General features: G+C 35.1%; 2 protein-coding genes across 3 annotated transcripts; both read left to right on the top strand.

The window, feature by feature from the left end:
• Positions 1-11744: 11744 nt before the first annotated feature.
• On the top strand, positions 11745-16500 carry LOC130810033 (pentatricopeptide repeat-containing protein At3g07290, mitochondrial-like). 2 transcript variants are annotated; one of them, XM_057675953.1, is made up of 3 exons: positions 11745-14215; positions 14501-14547; positions 14894-16500. In XM_057675953.1, exon 1 carries the CDS (start codon positions 11900-11902, stop codon positions 13409-13411), a length of 1512 nt encoding a protein of 503 aa, XP_057531936.1. In that variant the 5' UTR covers positions 11745-11899; the 3' UTR covers positions 13412-14215; positions 14501-14547; positions 14894-16500. The 2 variants fall into 2 exon arrangements, with proteins under 2 accessions (XP_057531936.1, XP_057531935.1); XM_057675952.1 differs by having other exon boundaries at positions 14501-16500.
• Positions 16501-16611: 111 nt separating this feature from the next.
• Positions 16612-21926, top strand: LOC130810035 (probable protein phosphatase 2C 12). The gene is made up of 10 exons (XM_057675954.1): positions 16612-17224; positions 17335-17638; positions 17853-18024; positions 18291-18444; positions 18530-18593; positions 18858-18965; positions 20030-20155; positions 20435-20670; positions 20835-21034; positions 21129-21926. Exons 2-10 carry the CDS (start codon positions 17441-17443, stop codon positions 21152-21154), a joined length of 1284 nt encoding a protein of 427 aa, XP_057531937.1. The 5' UTR covers positions 16612-17224; positions 17335-17440; the 3' UTR covers positions 21155-21926.
• The last annotated feature ends 470 nt before the right edge of the window (positions 21927-22396 follow it).

Here is a 22396-nt window from a genome sequence, read left to right as displayed (position 1 = left end):
AAGAAAAGAATAATAAGATTCGAAAATCAAAGAAAGAATGTAGAACAAACTATTAAAAAAGACTTGATATTAGATCCAAAAATCAAATCAAGAAGGAAAAACAAGCTATTATAAATAATTTTGATTATCTTCTTGAGGTAGAAAATGGTAGTTCCATCTCAAAAGAAGTTTGTCAAACTTTGAAAACAAAACCAACAAATATTTCATGTACTCTACTTGATGAAGAAGCTACTAACTCCATTAAAAGAAGTAATAGCTCAAATGGTTTAGTAGAGATGAAGGGAATTAATCACCTAATTCATGTATCAAGCAAAATAAAAAATGGTGAGGGAAAAAGAGAAGTTGCTGCCAGCTTATGTGAAGGAACGGTTGCCAGCTTTTGTGCGGGAAAGAAAAGGTTCATTATTTTAAACCCTAATCCTTAAGCACTCCTTCTTTTATAGGGAAAAATAAGACCTAATTGTGGACATTGGGCAACTGATTATTGTGGACATTGGGTAGTTGATGACTCCACTGTTTCGGCCCATATTAATGCTGAAATGAGTCGTACTATTTCAGCCCAAGTGTCATATAATAATGCTGAAACGGGTGGTAATTGTGAAAATTTGAAAAAAATAAGATTATTTAACAACTTTATTCAAAAAACAAGCTTCGTTCAAACTTTATTTCCAAAATAAGCATCCTTGCCTCCAAACCTAGGCTTGGTGTATACTCGCACTTACTAACAGCGAATTAAAAGAAATGGTAAAAAATTTGGTCAATGAATATGTCGCTGTTACTAACAGCGACCTAATGTTTGACTGGTCAAACATAATGTCGTTGTTACTAACAGCGACATATCCCTTGACCTGGTTTGACTTTTATTGATCTTTTTGTATGATTTAAACTAACCGTTGTAAAATTGAAAAATAGCCATTGTTATTATGTTCTATAAATAACTCCATCATCTTTCTTCTTCATTGTATCCAAACTCCATCATTCTTGACTTCTTGTTCTAGTTAATCGATTTTGAAGGTAACATAAAGTATTATGTTAGTATTATTCTCAATTTATAAATGTAAATATTATTTTTGAATGTTTACTTATGTTACTATATCATATGTGTTCCGTAGATGTCACAGGAGCATTCTATTGAAGAGCTTTGTGATTGTGGTTATGAAGTTGAGATTAATACAGATTGGAGCGACGTCGATCCTGGCCGTGATTTTGTTGCTTGTCCTTTCTACTTGGATGAAGGATTCGGATACACGTACTTTAGGTGGGTTGCTCCGAAGTGTACCAAATCGCTTGAAAAAGAAAAACAAGAGCTTAAAGATGAGGTATTTAATCTCAAGAGACAAATAGATGATATGGAACATAGAAAAGAAGAGACTGAAAGGATTATGAGAAAGTTGAAGAAAAAATCTTAGTTAGTGGCGGTGGTTTAACTTAACGAATGAACTATGTAATTTGATATGGATTCGTTGAACATGAATGAAATTGTGTTGAATTTTCGAGAGCATTTCCCCTATTTGAATATGATTGTCTGTTTGATTTTGATTAAATTCATACTTAATTCTTGGCGGAATGATTCATCACCGAAAACTTTGAGTAATTAACATCATTTCATTCATAATAAACATGTGATAATACGATAAAAATATATACATCTACATATATATTACAAATTATACACAAAAGTCCAAATGTTACAAATATTCAACATGTACAAATGTTCACTGTATACAAAATGTTATTAATGTTCAAATTATACAAACAGTATACTAATGGTAATCCTCCTCCTGTACCCTGTCTAACTGTGACAATTTACGACGCCTCCTACGATAGTAAGAGGTTGTCGCATGACACTCGGGTAGGGGAGGTGATTGATATTGTGATGCTCCAGCACCCTGTGAGGACCCGACACCATAGTCGGGGCACGTTAAGTCTACCTCCTAGGGATGGTCATGGGTCTAGGACCCTGTTGGACCCACCCCGGACCCGCCCCTTTTTTAAGGGTCTGGATCTTAATTTTTGAGACCCATCGGATCCGGATCTGAGTCTGGATCCAAAAAAAATCTGACGGGTCCGGGTCCGGGTCCTAAGGTGAAAACCCGGACCCAGATCCTAAAATTTTAAATTTTATATTTTGAATTTATGATTTCTTAATTCTAATATTATGAAAAATATCATTCTGAAATTGATGCAGCCGCAATATTATAAGCCTAAAGCCAGAATCGAGAATACAGTAGTTCTTCTCCTCGTGCTACTCATGATGAGTGCGCTCCTTGGACCCCAGAACCATACCATAGCAATATAGCAATTCATTTGGTTGCAGATCTGATTAATGATTCATCTCACAAAAAATTAGGTCTTTTGAATTTATTGCTTTGAATTGATGCCTAAATTTTACTTGAGATCTAATGGAATTTTGCTTTGCTTTGTGTTCTTCTATCACTAAAGTAAGTAAGCTTCATTGATTATTTGTTTTTTTATTTACTTGATAATTGTTCTGAATTCTAAGTATTTTTTTATTGTGATACAAAAATACAAAAAAACTCGAAAAAGGTTCAATTTTGACAAATCAAAGAGGCTTTGTATAAGACCCATTAAGGACCCTAGACCCGTCAGATTCGTAGGGTCCGGGTCTGGGTTTGAAAATTTTGGACCCTCAGGGTCCGGATCCGGATCTGGATCCAAAAAAAATAAAAGGGTCCGGGTCCAGGTCTGGCCAGACCCGCTCCAAACCCGCCGCATGACCATCTCTACTACCTCCTCAAGATGAACGTCGGCATGATGAGGAGATGACCCCTGCTCGTCCATAGTCGTGTCGGGCACAGTGACTTCTGAAATGAAGTGCTGAAAATGTGTCCCTAGAAGTATGCCTTGGGCAATCTCTCTTACAGGCTCCTCTTGGGTGGAGCTGATGACAGATGCAATGCCCTGTGCCTGCATGAAGACTGAAGTATTAACGAAATGTATAACATGTAAGTTCTATGGATAATAATCAACGTTGAAGAATACTTACAAAGTGTGTCATCGTCGGTGCTGCGGGAGCGTACTGGGCTGCCGCGATGATACCTCATGGTGTCATCCATCGACGAGTGATGGAGAGGAACCACAACATGTAATCCGCCGAAGTAGGTGCGCCTACAGCCTCGATCGGTGCACCTTGGGCCAGCAGCTCCAGCCTGTGATCCCAACGAGCTATATGGCGCCAGTTGATCTCCAACCAGTTCTTGGGCTCCCGACCCTTGCGTGAGTTGTGATAGAGATCCGCCACTGTGTCACAAGGTGGCGGGATGCCCTGTACCATCCCAAATTGGTGTAGTACGCGCTCAGGGAGATCCACATCGACTATGTCAAAGCATATCAAAGGTATAGAGGCTCTCCATGCCCCTGACAAGATCCTTGAGTGCTGAGGAATGCAGCGTATGCCTTAGTGGGGTAAGGGTCCCATCGAAACTACACGTGAAAATGTAATTAATAAATTACGCAATATGATAGTTACAAGACAAGTTGTAATGAAGTTTTTGCCTGGTTAGCTCAAAGTAGATCGAGTTGATCGCGGTAGAACCCCACGCCCGATCCTGTGTACGTCTTTCAAAGGACCACCGTGATCCATACGGCACATGTGGGGGTGGAAGAATTGGTGGTGCAAATGCACCACGTCCCACACTCCTCATCGGTTGCCCAATGAGAATGTGCTCCCACGCCCAAAGCTATAAATTACAAATATAAGTAAATAAACGAAACATAAAAAAAATTGAGAAATAAAGCGTTAACATGTAAAGTTAGTATTACCTAGAGAATAATCAGGGGCCCAACGATCTCCTTCACGTTTTCCGTGAAACTTCACACAGTCTTCTGTATAGATAAGCTAGGGCTGCGGAACCCCAATTGTAACCGGAGATGACTCCCATGGCGCATCAAGCAATGTCGAGTACAAAAGCTGTACCCTGTTGCCAGTCTTGTCGGAGAACAAGACAGCACCATTCAGATATAAGAGATACGCCTTAGCATATCTGTAACGGCCCGGTTTAAGTGACCCGGAAAATCATATGAAAACATGATTCCGGTTCACAAACGGACACAAAAGAAAATTCACTTTTACTCGGATCGTCAACGTTCCAACGGTAAAAGGAATATGGTCAACACAGGAAACAACGCCAAGCAAAATAAAACAAGTCAGCGGAAGTCTTTACATACAACTCAAGAGCCCACCGGCCTCTAGACTAGCTAAAAGTTGTACGAGATAAAAAGAAAACGTCAAAAACTTTGGTTACATAAACTGAGTTATTTCGACTCATTACAAAGTATGTCTAGATTTGATGGTTACGGGTTCTAAGCTGAATCCTCACTCCAGCCCCCTCCTGCAGTCAACCTGTTGCACGTCGTATGATAACACGTAGCAGGTTCCAAAGAACAACCAATACACGTCAAAACTTCATACATATATTAAACAGGTTGAATACAAGCATTGTGTTTACCCTAGCATGCAAAGGCTCTAATACATATTCTTTATTCAATATTTCCAATCTTGTAACGTTGCCCGTCCTGTTCGGGTCGTACAAGTATAATTTCAAATTTGTTTTGGTGGAATACACTTGGGAGAGCTAATCCCAAGGCAACCACCTACCTAAGACGTTGCCCGTCCTGTTCAGGTCGCCAAAGGCTGAAGTATGCATACCCCCATGGTGACCGTAATGATCCACAACTGCCATGGGAAAAAATAATTTATAATATTCCAAACCATTTGTTAACCCTTTTGGGTAACATAACCAAACGTCAATCCCTTTGGGTGACAACACATAAATTCTCAATTTTTACTTAATTATTTCATATTATTAGAGGTGTCTAATCTTTATGTGATTTACAAAGCCTCGATTAGAAATAAAACAACATTACTTGCACAACCATATAAACAGTATGGTCTAAGCGTGTACCTTTGAACGCTGCAAACACACGTTGTTCAAGCACAATTAGAATTTCGCCCTCTTATGAAACGAGGTCCTAAATAACACACACACGAAACGATCACGTATTAGACCGTGTTTAAATATTTAATCCACTCAATACCATTAAAATATCACTAAGACTTGATAATTTCAAATGTTTTCATCAAACTTCCAATAGTTCCAAATTTTTACATTCTGACCAGAAACTTTTATGGCCATTTCGGAAAGTTTAGAAAATTCAAATTAAAAATCCGACTTCACCGCTGCGTCCGGAACGCATCAATTACCTTGGGTACCAAATTTCATAATTTCTAGCATCCAATTACTATTTTTAATTATTTTAAGCGTTTTAACGAGTTTTAAAACGCATCAGTTAAATAAAACAACAACGAAACACACCCAACACTCGGATCGGGGCGCCACTATCGAGGCAGCAGCTGCTGTCCAAAATTCCTTTTACTTTAATTATTTTTATTTTATATTTTTTTTCTATTTAAATTATTTAATTCTTTTTAAATCTCATTACTAAGATACACTTAACCGAAACCGAATTTACATTCTACTAAAATAAAACAAACAAAACCAATTCTCCTATCACACAACCACTTGATATTTCCACACATCTAACAATACACAAAATCCCATCAACAATCTAAACCATCATCAAAAACATAAAGCTAGCAACTTAAGACATACTCATCCACAAGATCCTTCAAGAGCACTTAAAATTTCATAAACCATGATAATAAAATTAAATACTTGATTCTCTTATCAAATTAAAATTTTGTAGAGAATCATATATCATCATTTTTGAATCAAAACATATATATAAGGACAATCCTTTAAACAAATCAAATTTTGTTAAAAGATTTATAAACTCTTGGATACCTACATTACGTAATTCATACACTTAAAATTTCTTCTAACAAACTAAAATCTTGCTAGAAAAATATAAATCGTAAAATAAATCCATTTTAACCTTTGAATAGACTTTATTCTTATAACAAATTTAAACTTTGTTAAAGAATGCAAATCAAGGAAAATTTTATATAATAGAAATAGGATTTAATCCTTTTAACAAACCAATTTTATCAAATGATTATTAAAGAAAACTTATATAAAATACTCAATCCTCCTAATAAGTCATAGGATATCATCATAAAAAGAAAGAAGATTATGTAATCCCATACTAAAATTTCTTATAAATAAAAATAGTAATTAACAACTTAACTTACCCTTTGATTAGAAGATTGGATTGAGCAAAGAAAATGTTTTTTTTTTTTTTTCTTCTTGAGTGCCGAAACCAAGAACACAAAGGGAAAAATTTCTGAATTTTTTTCTCACTAAGAAGATTAAAAATGTGATTAGGAATGTGAGGAATTCAAATTGAAGCTTAAGGATTAATAGGGAAATTAAGGATCAACTTAATTGCTCCTAATTACACCATTATGAGAGGAGTTACAAGACTCCTCCCATACTCACCCAAACCGGCAGCCCTTCACCTCCCTTCCATAATTTTTTTTTTATTAATTGAGTAATTATTATACTTTTGTTAAAACAGCAAGAAACGTCACGCGATAACATCGTACGCGATAAAACTTGTTACCGTTAAAATTAAACCTACTTTATTTCTTGTAATTAACTATGTAAAATAATATAATTTAATATTACTTATTTATTTTATTTTATTATATTTTATTTATTTTTAAACCCGATAAATTACGGGGTGTTACAATATCTCTCAACGGTAGCCTCGTCAGTACCTTCAGGGAGGTGCGAGAAGTTCTGCGCAAGCCATGTTACGCGCAACGCACTCTTTTTGGCTACCTCTGCGAGAGGTCGAACTCCTAATAATCTATGAACTTTATCTTGCCAGCTTTCCAGTTGACGTCCAACGGTGCAGACGACATGTCCCTCGATAGGAAGCCGTGTAAGCACAGCTATGTCAAGTAAAGTGACAGTGGCCTCACTAGAGGTAGGTGGAAGGTATGTGTCTCTTGGCGTCACCGCTCGACTAAAGCCGTGACTAGCGCCCGATTGACTCTCCCATAAGCGATGAGGTGGAAGTTGTACAACCTCGCTCGTTGAAGGTAGGGGATGATCCGTGCGTCAATGGCCCACGGAGCAGAGCCGGGATGCCTGGTGTATATGGTCTCCACGTCGGACACCTAAACGCAAAGATTATATTATCATAAAGTTAAAGTATAAAGGCATGTACATTCAAAATACTAAGTTCACTAACTTGGACATCCCATAGTACACCGCTCCTGTGATCCGCCTGCATCGTCAGTACACTAGGGTCTCGAGGGCCTGGAGCTGCTGGATCCATCTCTACTGCAATTCAACAATAACTAAGTTGTAGTTATGATTATACGTAAAAAGACTTAAGAAATACTCAAATTGTTTACTTATGTTATTTATTTGTTTCATAGTCTTTATGTTTATATACTCAAATACAGATACTATTTACCTTGACGTGCAAGTTTTAGTGTTGTGACCTTTACTACCACACCGTCGACAAGCGTTGCGTCTCCTTGATCCTTCGTCCATCTCGTTGGTAATCCTCCTTGACTTAGGTCTTCCTAATCCACGAATGTGATCTGGATCGTGTATCACCTCAATACTGGTGTATTGAGGCCATGATCTCTTATCAATCAACGACATGAATATGGATTTATATGTATTTACATAGCTTTGGGTAGTGTATCAATAGTCGACAAAACACTCATACGATAAGTGTCTTTTAATACAAACGGCAAGAACATGAGAACAAGGTAAGTGATATATGGAGGGTTTTGTTCGCCCTAAGAAATGGGTGGTAATTGTTCCACTATTTCGGCCCAACAAAGTAATAATTAAGGGCCTATTTTTTTTTTTCTATACAAGGCCAAAAAGTTTTAAAAGAGTCGACTCATTTTTCTCAATTAAATGGGCATGCTAATAACATTAAGAGTGAGGTTTATAATGTTGATAAAAAATGAAAATTTGATAGTGGTGCGACAGATACGATGACAAATGATCTTAATGATATTAAAAATATTAAATCTACTCGACGAACTCATATTCAAACGGCTAATGGGGAGTGTGTTAAAGTAGAAAAAACAGGGTCTACCGAAGTAATATCAAACTTGGAACTTAAAAATTGCCTTTTCATTCCAAGTTTATCACATAAACTACTCTCTATTAGTCAACTTACAAAAGAACTGAACTTTTGTGTGCTCATGTTTTCTGGTGGATGTTATGTACATGAGATTCCGACGGGGAAGATTATTGGGCATGGTACCGAAATAGGTGGCTTATATTATGTTGATGAAGTTCCTCAACACGGTAGTGCTATGCTTATAAACACATCTGATGCACAAAAGATTCGCATGTGGCATAAGCGTTTAGGTCAGCCCTCTTTAATATATTTGAAACGTCTTTTTTCTTCTATTAGTTTTAAAAATTTCTCCTTAGATTGTGAAGCATGTGTGCTTGTTAAAAGTCATAGACATACTTATACATATAGTTCATCTCATTCTGATAAACCATTTATGTTGATACATTCTGATGCTTGGGGCCCAGTGCCGAATGCTACTATACATAAATATTCTTACTTTGTGTTGTTCATTGATGACTTCACACGTATGAGTTGGGTATATGTTCTGAAACGAAAATCTGAGGTGTTTAATATTTTTGTAAAGTTCTACAAGATGATTTAGACACAGTTTAACAAATAAATTCATATTCTACGATCTGATAACGGAGGGGAATATATGAAACTTGATATGAAATAATTTATAACTTCTAATGGTCTTATTCATCAAACATCATGTTCTGGCACCCCACAACAAAATGAAGTTACCAAAAGGAAGAATCGTACTCTTCTTGAAATGGCAAGACCCTTGATGTTCGAATCTCATGTCCCTGCATATTTTTGGCCTGAAGCCATTGCGACATCAAATTATTTAACGATTCATCTTCCTGCAAAAAAGTAAGACTTTAAGACGCCTCTTGAGACCTTACATTCTTTTACAACTATACCGCCTTCCCATAATCTTCCACCATGGGTGTTTGGTTGGGTTGTTTATGTTCATCTTAAGAAAGGAGATAGAAATAAATTGCAAACTAGAACAGTTAAGTGTGTGTTTGTTGGATATGGTGTTCATCAAAAGGGTTATAGATGTTTTGATCCAGTTCATAACAAGATGTATACTACAATGGAATGTGATTTTTTTGAAGATTCCTTTTATTATACCCAACTAACATCTCAGGGGGAGAGTACACGTGGAGATCTTAGTTGGTTAACATATTCAGAAATGACACAAGAGGCATAAGAGAATCAGAATCTGTCTTCTATTACTAATAATCGAGACACTAATCAAGACACACTACTTAATCTTCTGATTAATCTTCAGATTCCTGTTACTATACATGAAGATTCAACTTGTGTCATTACACAAGAAGATTCAATTCCGACTTAGTCAATAAATAATTATCCACCCACATTATCTTCATCCACGCCTAGTAAAGCACCGACTCCTTATCTTGAAGAGGTTAGTGGGAACGAGGAAAGTATTAATCAAACTTCTAATCCAATTCCAACTAATACGTATGTATTACCTCCTAGAAGTATAAGAGGAATTCCGCCAAGGAGATATGATCCTGAATTTGAATATAGAATATCTAAGTATCCTATTAGTAACATTGTAGAGAGTAAATTATCAAAGAAGGCTGTTTCTTTCCATACTACAATTTGTTCTGAAAATATTCCTCGTAATGTTGATGAAGCTTTAAAGAGTAAAGAATGAAAGATAGCAATGGAGGAGGAAATGAATGCCTAACGGAAGAACAACACGTGGGAAAAGTGCATCATTCCGAGTGATAAAAAAGTAGTTGGATGCAAATGGCTCTTTACAATTAAACGTCATGCTAATGGTACAATTGAAAGATATAAGGCCCGGCTTGTATCCAAGGGGTACACAAAAACCTATGGGTATTGATTACTCTGAAACTTTTTCTCCTGTTGCAAAAATTGATACAATTCGTGTTTTATTTTCAATTGCTGCTAATCTAGGTTGGCCTCTTTATCAGTTTGATGTTAAAAATGCTTTCCTTCATGGAAAAATTGAGGAAGAAATCTATTTGGAAGCTCCTCTCGGATTCATTCACAAATTTAAGAAGGGGGAGGGGGTTCAAACTTAAGAAGGCCTTATATGGATTAAAACAATCTCCAAGAGCATGGTTTGAGAGATTCACACTTGCTATGAGGAGATTTGGGTATAAACAAAGTAATGAAGACCATACTTTATTCTTAAAGACACGTGAAAAGAAAATTACATGTCTAATAATATATGTTGATGATATGATACTAACAGGAGATAATTTGGAAGAGATAGCAAAGTAACTGGGTAAACTATTTGAAGAGTTTGAAATGAAAGAACTTGGAAATCTTAAAATACTTCCTTGGATTTGAGGTTCTTAGAGCGAAGCTCGAAATATTCATAAACCAAAAGAAATATATTCTTGATCTACTCGCTAGTATAGGGATGATTGATTGCAAGCCACCGAAAACTCCAATAGTAGCTAATCATGGTTTACAGATTGTTGAGGGAGATAAGTTGGCTAATAAAGAGCAATATCATAGACTAGTTTGTAAACTTATATATTTGTAACACCCGAATTTCCTCCCGTCCTTTACGGTTTTGGTTTCGTTTAGGGGTCGAAAATTCTGGGGTGTTACAATATCTTTCTCATACTAGATCTGATATATCATACGCGGTAGGAATTGTAAGTAGATTTATGCATCTTCCTCAAACGGATCATTTCGAAGCTGTCATGAGGATAATTATATATCTCAAAGGAACATGTGGCCGAGATATTTTGTTTAAAAAGAATGGTAATCTTGATTTATTAGCCTATACTAATGCCGATTGGGCAGGAGATAGAGATGGAAGAAAGTCAACCTTTGGATATTTTACTTTTGTTGAAGGTAATTTGGTGACCTGGAAAAGTAAGAAGCAAAAGGTTGTAGCTTTGTCTAGTGCTGAAGCAGAATTCAGAGGTATCCTTAAAGGGATAACTGAAATTTTATGGCTTCGAAAGTTGTTAGATGAACTTGATTTTTCTCAAACTAAACCGTGTAAGCTTTACTATGATAATGAAGCTACAATTAGAATTTCAGAGAACCCAGTTCAACATTATCGTACAAAAACGTAGAAGTAGATCGTCACTTCATAAAAGAGAAACTTGAAAAGAAAGTTATTAGTCTTCCAACCGTCACATCCAAGAATCATATTATGGACATTCTTACGAAAGCAATAAGAACAGAAGTATTTGAAGAGGCACTTTGCAAGTTGGGTGTTCAAGACCTACCACTCAACTTGAGGGGGAGTGTAGAGAATAATAGTTAAATTTTAGAGTTTTTTTTACTAATAACTTCCTATTATTAAGGAGGGTTATTAGGTTATTTTTAGGATTAGGTTATTTTTAGGAAAGTTAGTTTTTTTTCTTCCGGTTAATTTTATATAAATAGAGCTTGTTATTCTTTTCCTAAGTAATGAAAATATAATTCAAAAATCAGAAATCTCTTTTGATTTCTATTTTTTATTAATCGCATCAAAATGGGCTAAAATTGCTCAATAAGTTATTTTGCCAAACATCCTTATATGTGTCCGTATCATAGTGAAACAATCTCATACAAAACTTATTAAAAGTATTTTTTTGAGACACTCTTTATCAGTTAAACAAACCCAAAACAAAAATTCATATTCAATTGACTTTATTAATTAAAGTATTCAATTTATACATTTAGCAAGATCTCTTCATACAACAATTTGTTCACGCTTCTCCCTTCTCTAATTGTGTCAATGAGTATATATATTAAGCTTGAAAATATAAGCATCTTGTAGAAAATAGCTTGGGGGAGAAACACTTTCAAATTTCAATCGACTACAGAAGAACAAAACTGGGCAAGGTTTAAGATGGGACTTCTTCAAAGCAGCAAGAGGTCTAGGCATGGCTCAATCCCGTTTTGCAATCATTGGAAATTGATTTTTCTTCTGTCAGATACTGCATATCCTTCCATTTATACTCACCATTTCTTCTCCAAAACCGGGTACCCTCTACTTCGTCAAAGCTTTTGCTCCATATCTTCTAAATCTTCGTTCTCTTGGGGGGTTTCAAATCGGTCTAATTCGAATATTCAATCTGAAAGTAATTTGTTGGGTTCTTATCGATTCAGCAATCAATATTTGAGTTGTAGTACCCAATTTTTTAGGTTTAATTTCAGTTCTCAATTATTTTCTAGGTCTTGTATCAATTCATCGGCTAAAACATATGATAAAACTGTTGATAATGAAGATTTAATTGTTGATATTAATAGCTTAATATTTAATGTAATTAAAGGTGATGGAATTGACATGGAATCAAATTTAAATTCGATTTCCCCAATTCTGTCCAAGTCTTGTATTATCCAGATTATAAGATGTTTGAATTTTTCAAAGGTTCCTGCATTGCGTTTTTTTAAATGGTTGAAAAATTCACATTCAACCCACTGCAGAAATTCAGACATATGTAGTTTAGTATTTGCGAATTGTCATTTGTTAGGTGATCATGCAAATTTGCTTAATCTACTGAAAGATTTCAGAAATCAGCAGATATGTCTTAGTGAAAAAGCTTTCAGTTTCTTGCCCATCACCAATTCAAGTTTGGGGACTGCTGAGAAATCTGTAAGTGAAATTGTAGAGCTTTTAACTGAAATTGGTGGTTCTTGTAGTAATTCTGGGATTCATTCCTTGATTGAGATGCTTTGTTCTTTGAATTTCATTGATTTAGCCAAATATGTGGTGAGAATTACCGAGAGAAAGGTGTCTTATTACAATATTTTTGTAAGGCATATGTGTAGAAGAGGCCAATTCAGAGAGGTACAGGATCTGATTGAGGAAATGAAGCAAATGAGATGTGACCCTGATGCTAAAACTTACAATTACATGATTAGTGGTTTGTGCAAGCGAGGTCGTATTGATGAGGCATTATCAGTTTTCGAAGAAATGCAAGATGGAGGTTGTTCTCCTAACTTGCATACCTTTGAAATATTGATTCTTTTTTGCTGTAGATATGGCCGATCAGACCATGTTCTAATGCTTGATAACAAAATGGTTAGTATAGGCTTGGAACCTTGCCTTTCAACTCATTATGCTTTCATCCGAGGCTATTTCCACGCAGGACAGTTTGACGAGGCATATAGATATGTGAGTGATGTTTCTGAAAATGATAGATGTGTAGCGCGGGAAGTTTACAGTGTTTTAGCAAGCCTTCACTTAAATGATGGGCATCTTCATGTTGCTCACAAGCTTCTTGATGAAATGCTTGGAAAAGGAATTAAACCGGAACATTCTATTTGCTTGAGAGTAACTTCGCGTCTCTGTAAGATTGGAAAAGCAAATCTTGCTGGAAAATTGAAGGTTCTGTATGATGGTCACAATGCTGGATGATTTTGGATCTTGTTTCTCTTCATTTGCCTTTTGTCAATGATGATTAGTAACTACAGTTTAGACATATATGATGTTGGCTCTGGCAAAAATGTTTTGGAACTTCATTGTTGGGTTTGATATGGAGAAGGTTTCCTGCAAGCTCCACTCATCATTATCATCATACCCAATATCCCGCTCGGAAGCAAGGTTTGGGTGAAGGAAGATGACGGACAATCCAAACCTGTCCTTCCTTCATAGGGAGTACTAGAGGAAAGCGGTCGGTTTTACCCCAAACAAGTGTTGTCGATTGTCCTCCATGCATAAGAGTTGAGTTGATGGATCTAGGCGTTTTAGCCCAGTACAAAACAAGTTTAGTTTATGTAGGTTGACATCTTTTGATGCTCGCTCGTGTTCTTATCATGGAAGTTTCATAGAAATCTTCTTCAATTTATGCTGGATTTGTTAAAAAGATCGCAGCACAAGTTTTGCTATAGAACATTAGCTGACAATGGATAGCAGATTAAGGAGTACATTGTTAGCAGGAATTATTTTTTTGGATTGAAAGACGACCCTGCAAATGTTCTTCTGGTGCACAATAAAGTGTTTTTGCTATCATGCACCAAACTCTGAATAAGGATGTTATAAGAAAGGCGAATAACCTAACCTCAAGGTGGTGGCTTCAGTTGTGACTTGTGATGTGTTGTCAGCAAACGTCAGTGATGGGTTGACTGATAATTCTCCAATTCTGCTAGTGTGGTCATGCCCTGCTCCCATGATCCATGGTGATGGAAATGGAACAGTATAGCCGATCCAAATCTCTCGGGAGTAAGATATTGCCATTTTTGTTGTTGTTGAATAGCTTTAACTATATCACATTAATTTTGTCAGAGTTATTTTGGCACTATCAGTATAGCCACCATACCTTTTGTTTTCTTAATATTTTGGTAATGAAATGAATTGTATAATTGTAGAAAAATTGTACCAAAGCATTTTTGATGGAATATATTTGTTATTTCTTCTGTTGTTGTCGAAAATACAATTGGGTTGTTTTTGGCTTGAAACTTCATGTAGTTCAGGCCATGGTTCTCATTTTTCTGTTTCAATATGCAGACGGTTCTTATCAGAGCTCAATCTCTGCACTTGGATTGGTTTTATAGGTAAGCATTTCAGACTTATATTTAATCTGAATCTCTCTCTTTCGGGTTTGCTTGTTTACTTGTGTGTGTGCTCATGAAGATTTTACGTATGTTTCTTCGTCTTCATATCATTCATACTTATAAATTCTCTTTTGTGGTATTGTGCACAAAATATATAATCCCTTTATTTCACAATGATCATCATCTGTTTTATTTTGGTGTTCATAAAAACCCTTGTTTCTTACCCTATGTTTTTTCATTTGCTGTTGCACTAAAAGTCCTGCCGTCTGATTCTTCCCATTTTATACTTTGTGAAATCTAAAGACATTTGTTTAATGGACAAAGTCATGGCTTTATTATGCTGCAGTTGATTAAGGCTTCGGGTCGTCAGCTAATTTATTTTTGAATTTTGGTTCGTTCAAAATGGCCCATCATAGCCCACAATCCACAATACTTTGCCTTTTCGATTTATGATTTGAGAGAAGATTAGCGAATTATATGATACTGCTCAGGTATTTATACTTTGATGATTATGGTGCGAAAAAAATGGGTAAAATTGATTTATGATGAAAAGGCTTGACAAGGCAAAATTGAAACTTGGATACATGAACCAAAGCAAACCAATGTGAGAGACAATGTATAATAAGGATTATCCTCCATTTGACCCTTTCTAGCTCTAAATCTACATGAACATTATTAATTCCAATGTTAATCTGGAAGCCTGGAAAGTAATATGGTTAGTTAATTTGATTTCATTAATGTATTTTGCTTGTAGATTCATATTTATTTTTGTAAATATTTTGTTCGCTATGTTGAAATTCATAGGTAATAAAATAAGCAATGCAGATAATTCTGAAAACCAAATGTAATTTGGTGTTGAATTACTTTGTGACTTATATATGTGCACCTGCCATTATTTTGAATTTTGTTGTTAGAATGTATTTGAACTACAGTGCTAAGACAATGTTGTATTGTGTCGTGACCACATCATAAAAATTTTCAAATTTATCAAACTTGTTTTATTTGCATTGTAAATGTGTAAAAAACCGCGTTTTAGACTGATTTAGGCTATGTTTAGAGTGACATTTGGTGATTGACCATTACCGTAGTTTTCACTATGATTTGAAATTTTTGTAGTTAAGTGATGATGGCTTGATATCTTGACGTAGATAAGCTTGCAAAGGTGGATTGATTGGTGTTGCATTAGATTAACTTTTGCGAAGATAATGAAATGATTGAAGAAGAAGTATGACTATTAAACATGTTAAAATATTTTCCTACCAAATTGAAAACTAACTTTAATTTCACTTTTCTACTTTTTAATACCAACAATGAATCGTCTTTTGCCTTTTGGAGCCAGGCAAAAACTATGATATAAAGGGGAGTAGGGAACTCTTGTTTTATTAGTTTTAGATTGGGGGTATAAAATTTGAGGTTTAAGCCGATGCCATAAGACAAGAAGCTTTTCCAAACTAATGCTCTTTAAAACGTTTCAAAACTTAAAAGTCTCCAAATACGTAGGGAATAATTTCTAAAAAATATTGTAGGCATAAGACTGAGTTTTACTCTCTATATTTCCCATGTCAATTTAAAATCGTTAAAAATATCTAATATTATTTTAAGCTTAAATTTGTGAAATAAAGCATCTTTCACTTCATTTTTAGTAATGAAATAAAGGTTAGAATGCTAGGATGATTAGGACTAAATATGCTAGATTGAATCGTTAGATTCTAAAATCATAAAAATGTATTATAATTCCACCTCTTAAAATTGTCCAATTAATATTGTAAGATTCTAGTAACGATAAGATCATACCTACACTGCAGAGCGTTCACTTGTTTTGGATCGTAGACAAGAATCACTATTTTAATAACAATGGTGCATGATTTGGTTAATTAGGTTTCTATTTTTTAAATGTAGGCTTATGCTATGAGTCAAATTCAAAGGATGAACACGTGAGACAGGTACTATATGTACCATATAGAAGTATGATTTGTCAGATTATGTAGCACTATCTTTAGCACATCTGCACATGAGACGATGATTGTTATGATTCCTTAACCTTTTAGTATGGGATCAAGTCTAATATAGATTTAGCTCCCACTAATTCAATCCACTAACTTATAAGAGTACTTTTTACTCTTCACTCCACTAACTTACACTTCTTATATTTCACTCCATAAATTTACGGTTATTACTCTGTACTCCAATAACCCATTATCATAATATACATAATCACAATTTTTAGGCTTCAACATTTTCTTCTCTTAGAGGGAAGTTAAGAATCACAAAGACAAAAAAGGACCCAATAGCAATAGAACATGAAAATGAAAATGAAAAAAGTCAAGGGAAGGTAGAGATGTAGAAAAATAAGGTAGCGTATTATAATTAATAGGAATATGACCAACAAGTGTTGAACTAGAAAAAGCGTCAATTGATAAGCGCCGAATAATCACAACACATTTTCTATTAAAAAAAAAACAATAAAAGAAACGAAACACCACAATCTCCCATTTCCGCATTTTCTCTCTCTCTCTCTCTCTCCTCCATTCTCTCTCTCTTCAAGTTTCAACAATGGAATTTTTGCCCTTCGCCGGGATCCACGTTTCTCGATCACTTCAATCCACCATTTTTACAGCCGTATCCCCTCCTCCCTCTCTTTAGCCGCTATTTTCGATCTTCCTTTTTCTTTTGCCTGGTAAACTTTTTTCTTACGTTTCACTTTTTGAGATTCTGGCTAACTTTTTGTTTTTTTTGGTTTGATTACGATTCTTACATTTGATTTTTTACGATAAATTAACAATGCAGAGAATTTTTGTATGCATTCAGAAAGGATATTGTGAATTTGGGTTGTTGATTTGAGTTGATTTATTCGTTTTGGTAAGGGTGGAAAAGGGGAGTAAAACCCTAAAAGATGTCGTCGAGAGGCGATCATCAAACTGTTCCTTTATCAGTGTTGTTGAGAAGGGAGCAAAATAGTGAGAGAATCGAGAATCCAGAACTTTCTTATGGTCAAGCTAATCAAAGCAAAAAAGGCGAGGATTTCACGCTTCTTAAGACTGAATGCCAACGTATTGTTGGCGATGGTATTACCACTTTTTCGGTTTTCGGGGTAATTTTTTTTGATTTTTTTTCCTATGTTGGGTTATTTTTGCAATTTATGAATGGAAATCTGATTATCAACAAATTTCTTTGTATGGATTAATTGTTTTATTGATGGGGATGGGGATTTTTTTGTAGTACTTTAGAGAAATTTGATTTGTGTTGGTTGTGGGCCAGAAACTGTTGTTGAATGGGATTGATAGTAGTAATTTTTTTCACTGCAGCTGTTTGATGGACATAATGGAACTGCAGCTGCTATATATGCCAAAGAGCATCTTTTAAGTAATGTTTTAGGTGCAATACCCACGGATCTTAATCGAGATGATTGGGTAGCGGCTCTTCCCAGGGCTTTGGTGGCTGGATTCGTCAAAACTGATAAAGATTTTTTGGAGAAAGGTATTTTCTCTTTCAATAATGAGTTGTAGGTTTTCATCTTTTGAAAAGCTTTCACTATAGGAGTATTCAATTTCAACTATGATATTGATATTGATTTTGTATTTTTTTTGACCAATTAGGTTTTTGGTTGTTAGGATAGGATAGAATAGTGATGCCTTAAAATTGACTTGCCTGACTGATATGATGGTCATGTTCTAATGAAGAATGACATCGTCATAATGCTTAAAAAGAGATGATAAGTAACATGTTGGATGTTTTGCACTCAGGACAAGCATCGGGAACTACTGTTACCTTTGCGATTATTGAAGGATGGTCTATAACTGTAGCATCAGTTGGGGACTCGCGTTGTATACTTGAATCTGCTGAGGGTGATATATTTTGTTTATCAGCTGATCACAGGCTTGAGAGCAATGAGTCGGAGTAAGTCTTGGGCACCGCTCATTTGATACTGCTAGTCACCTTAAATGTGGGCTGCTAATATATTTTCTTTTAACTTTTAAATCAGGAGGGAACGTGTTACCGCTTGTGGGGGTGAGGTTGGTCGGCTTAACACTGGTGGTGGAACGGAGGTATGTTCTACCTTGGAATGTATTTCTACCTTTATCTTTACTTTTCTTGTATCGGTACAACTTTTTGTAAACTTATAGGAATATGGTTGCTCTTATTAAGAAGGAAGTTTAGCGAGGTCGACTGATGACCTAATTATGCTTTAGTTATATTGTGTACTGTGTTTTGTATGGTGCATCTGTCAGCGTTTTCGTTGGATATAGCCACCTCACATATTTTTTCGTTTTTTGTTAGTTATTTGAGCATTCCATTTAAATTTTATGCAGATTGGTCCATTGAGATGCTGGCCTGGTGGCTTGTGTCTATCTCGATCCATTGGAGACAAGGATGTTGGCGAGTTTATTGTTCCAGTTCCTTATGTGAAACAAGTGAGGGTATGTTAAGTAGTTAACTGTATGCTTGTCTAGTGCTTTTTTCCATCATCCTTTCTTGAGTGTAAATAATTTATTATTAATGATGCCAAAGCCTTAATCCCTAGAGATATGAAAGCCAAATTATTTATTTATCTGTTATATCAGTTTAAGAATTTGTTTAATCATACAATCTTGTTTAGATTATGCTTTCTTGAACTTTTTTTCTGATCTGTTGGAATTCTTGGTAGCATTTAACCTAACAGATGCTTTAGCTTCTAAGACTTTCTCATGTTTTCTTATATTTCATACATTAAAGAGTCAGCGAAGTTAGCTTTTACAATCATTGCAAGGATGATCGATTTTTGATGTCATAGAGTAAATGTGTAATAGCTTTGTTTGGAGAGGCAAGTTTCAGTGAGGCGAGTTTTCTTATATTGCAAGGATGTTGCAGTGTCTTTAAAACTGCTCAAAGAAGGCAGTTAATTGATTTGAACTTCTTGGAGATGATTTCTTATGGCTGTAAATAGTCATTGCATTGTATGCGTTATTGAGCACTGTCCTTGTCATAATCTCTAATGTGTTAGATTAATTCCTAAGAAAATGTTAAAAGACTATGTGAATTGAGAATACTGCTATTGCATTTTGTAATATTGTTTCTATCTATGCTTGTACTTCATGTGTTCATGTTGACAAATATAACTACCATATGTGACGTAGGAGTATTTATATTACCTAGCCTTCGGACTTATTCATGAAAATATCAGCAAAATAAGGAGATTCTAAGGTTCAAAAGTTTGAATGCTTTATCTGTCTATTGTATCCTTGTAGGTGATGTATGTTTGCTTCTTGTGGACGAAGTAAAAATGCATTATTTTATGACTAGAGTGAAGCAATGACTTAGATATTTAAATCTTCGGAAAAATTTAGTATGAGATTAGTTCCTAATAATTTTAATGTAGAAGCAACCTATCTCAAGGTGATTGTTACATTGTTTTATTACTTGTATTTGTTGTCTATTATATTCTAATTGAATGGAGGTGTCAGTTTACAAAGTTTCTGATCAGATCAGTGTGTAAATATTTCAGCTGTCAACTGCCGGTGGTAGGCTTATTATTGCCAGTGATGGTGTGTGGGATATTTTAAGTTTTGAATCAGCGCTTGATTGTTCCCGCACAATGTCAGCAGAGGCAGCAGCTGCTCAAATAGTGAAGGTAGTCACAGTCCCTTGCTTCAATTCTCCTTGTATATAAACATCGTTTTGCTTTTAGGATATTTCAATCTGAATAATTCCATTTGCACTTTCTATGCGAAACAAACTACTTTTTATAAAGTTTGCTTAGTAGCAGTATCTAATAGAGGTATTCGGGTAATCAAAAGAATTGCTTCGTGCAAAATGATGCTTTTGCTGGCTCGGAGGGTCAGGTGGTCCAATTGGTTGAACTGTGATTATTTCTAAAGGGTTGGTCCTGTGCCTTTCGTTGCATTTGCAGGAAGCGGTACAGTTGAAGGGTCTCAGGGATGATACAACCTGCATTGTTGTTGATATTTATCAAGCTGAGAAGAATCTTCCTCCTATACCTCCCCCGAAAAAAGCAGGAAAAGGGGTATTCAAAGCCATGTTCCGGAAAAAGTCAACTGAGTCAACTTCTCATGCTGAAAAAGAGTATATAGAACCAGATGTGGTTGAGGAAATGTTTGAAGATGGATCTGCGTGTCTTATGAGAAGGTTTTGCTCACTCTAACCATCTTTAGCCGTGACTTCTCATCAGGAGTCTGTAGTTTTATTACCAATATTATTACTGTCAATTTTCGTTTATGACTCTGCAAATGATAATTTGTGGATTATAGCTTTGTTTTTTAAAGTTTTAATTGTAGATTTTTGACTTGTAGGCTTGACACCAAGTATCCACTTTGCAATATGTTCAAGTTGTTCATGTGTGCAATATGTCAAGTTGAGATAAAACCGGGAGATGGTATTTCAATACATTCTGGTTCATCCAATCGGAAAGCTCGGCCTTGGGATGGCCCTTTCTTGTGCCAAAGTTGCCAGGAAAAGAGAGAAGCAATGGAAGGGAGAAGACCGTCTGGAAGTATGTTTTGATATCCCATTTACTTATTCAAAAAAATTCTAATCATACATAACCGCAGCTCCTTGATTCATCACATTCCTATCCTTACGCGCAGATAGATATCACAGCGACAGCGACTAGCTGACAATAATATCGGAAACCACTCAGCATCTTTCAGTTATTCCAATCTGATGCCAGTAATGAAAAAAAGTAAAACGGAGGTTTATCTGTTGGTCGAATATATCTCCTTCGAATCACAATCGAGTTGAAGCATTACTGTCTGCTTGGATACGTTCGTTCCCCGTTTGTTGTTTCATGTCACAGTATATCATATTAGAAGTGGCTAACCTAATTTAGCATCGACTTCTGATCGGTGAGTATTTAAAGTATCTGTCGATTACGTGAGCCTCCCCTCCCTTCCCTCAGAAGTTAAGTGCAAATCTCTTCGTGCTTCGATTGCTGCTAGGCCGAAGGAAGGGAGTCGGTATGTTTCTGCTTCCATGGACAAATGCAGCTGTATACATTCATACAAAGGATTCCCAGTGTATTATTGTGAAAAGGGCATTCTGTTGTAATATCTAATACAGATTTAAGGACATACACATAATTCTTTATAGATCAGAATTGTTGGGAGATTTCCTCTACCCATTTATTAAAATATAGCATTTTCTAATGCAAATTAATTTAATATTTTTTTATATTAAAATTTAGATCTCTTTAGTCCTAGTGCATGTTTGCTCATCTGCAGCTGTCAACCATATTAATGGTGAATGTAATCTACTATTGTATTGTGTTATGTGAGGTGGCTGTCGGCTTGTACATGTGCAATCATTGTTTTTCCTTTTTAAACTTCCTATGTTTTTTATTTTTAATAGTTGGTACATTTTTGTTTTTCACGTTATTTAATGCTTAATTTTAATTTTTAATATTTTTAATTTCATATGATAAAAAATTCTAAAAAGTTAATATTATAAAAATATCTATTAAGACAAATCAAACAAGATTTTACTTGATTATATTTTACATTATACATAGAGAAATATATACAAAATAAGATTAGTTGATGAACAGTAGTTGCTATAGGAATAATAACTATTATAATTCGGAGAAAGTTTTTAATTATACTTTTCCGTTTCTGAATACTTACAATGTTTAACTTTTTACATAGTTTAATGTATTAATTAAGTTCTTAGTATCTTTGGTTATGTTAATAATCTTTGCATTAAAACGAATAAAAAAAGTATCTGTTTGAATATATTTTAACTTATAAATTAAAAACTACATTATAAATTAAGAGTGATAAATATATAATGTAAAATTTTTAATATTGTAAATGATTTGGAAAGGAATAAATTATATATTTAATTAATGATGTATTATGGA

The sequence above is a fragment of the Amaranthus tricolor genome, chromosome 4 (assembly GCF_026212465.1).
Source record: "Amaranthus tricolor cultivar Red isolate AtriRed21 chromosome 4, ASM2621246v1, whole genome shotgun sequence".
In the NCBI taxonomy this organism is placed as follows: Eukaryota; Viridiplantae; Streptophyta; class Magnoliopsida; order Caryophyllales; family Amaranthaceae; genus Amaranthus; species Amaranthus tricolor.
Note: the sequence above shows the minus strand (reverse complement) of the source record. Positions and strands in the feature narration are given on the sequence as shown.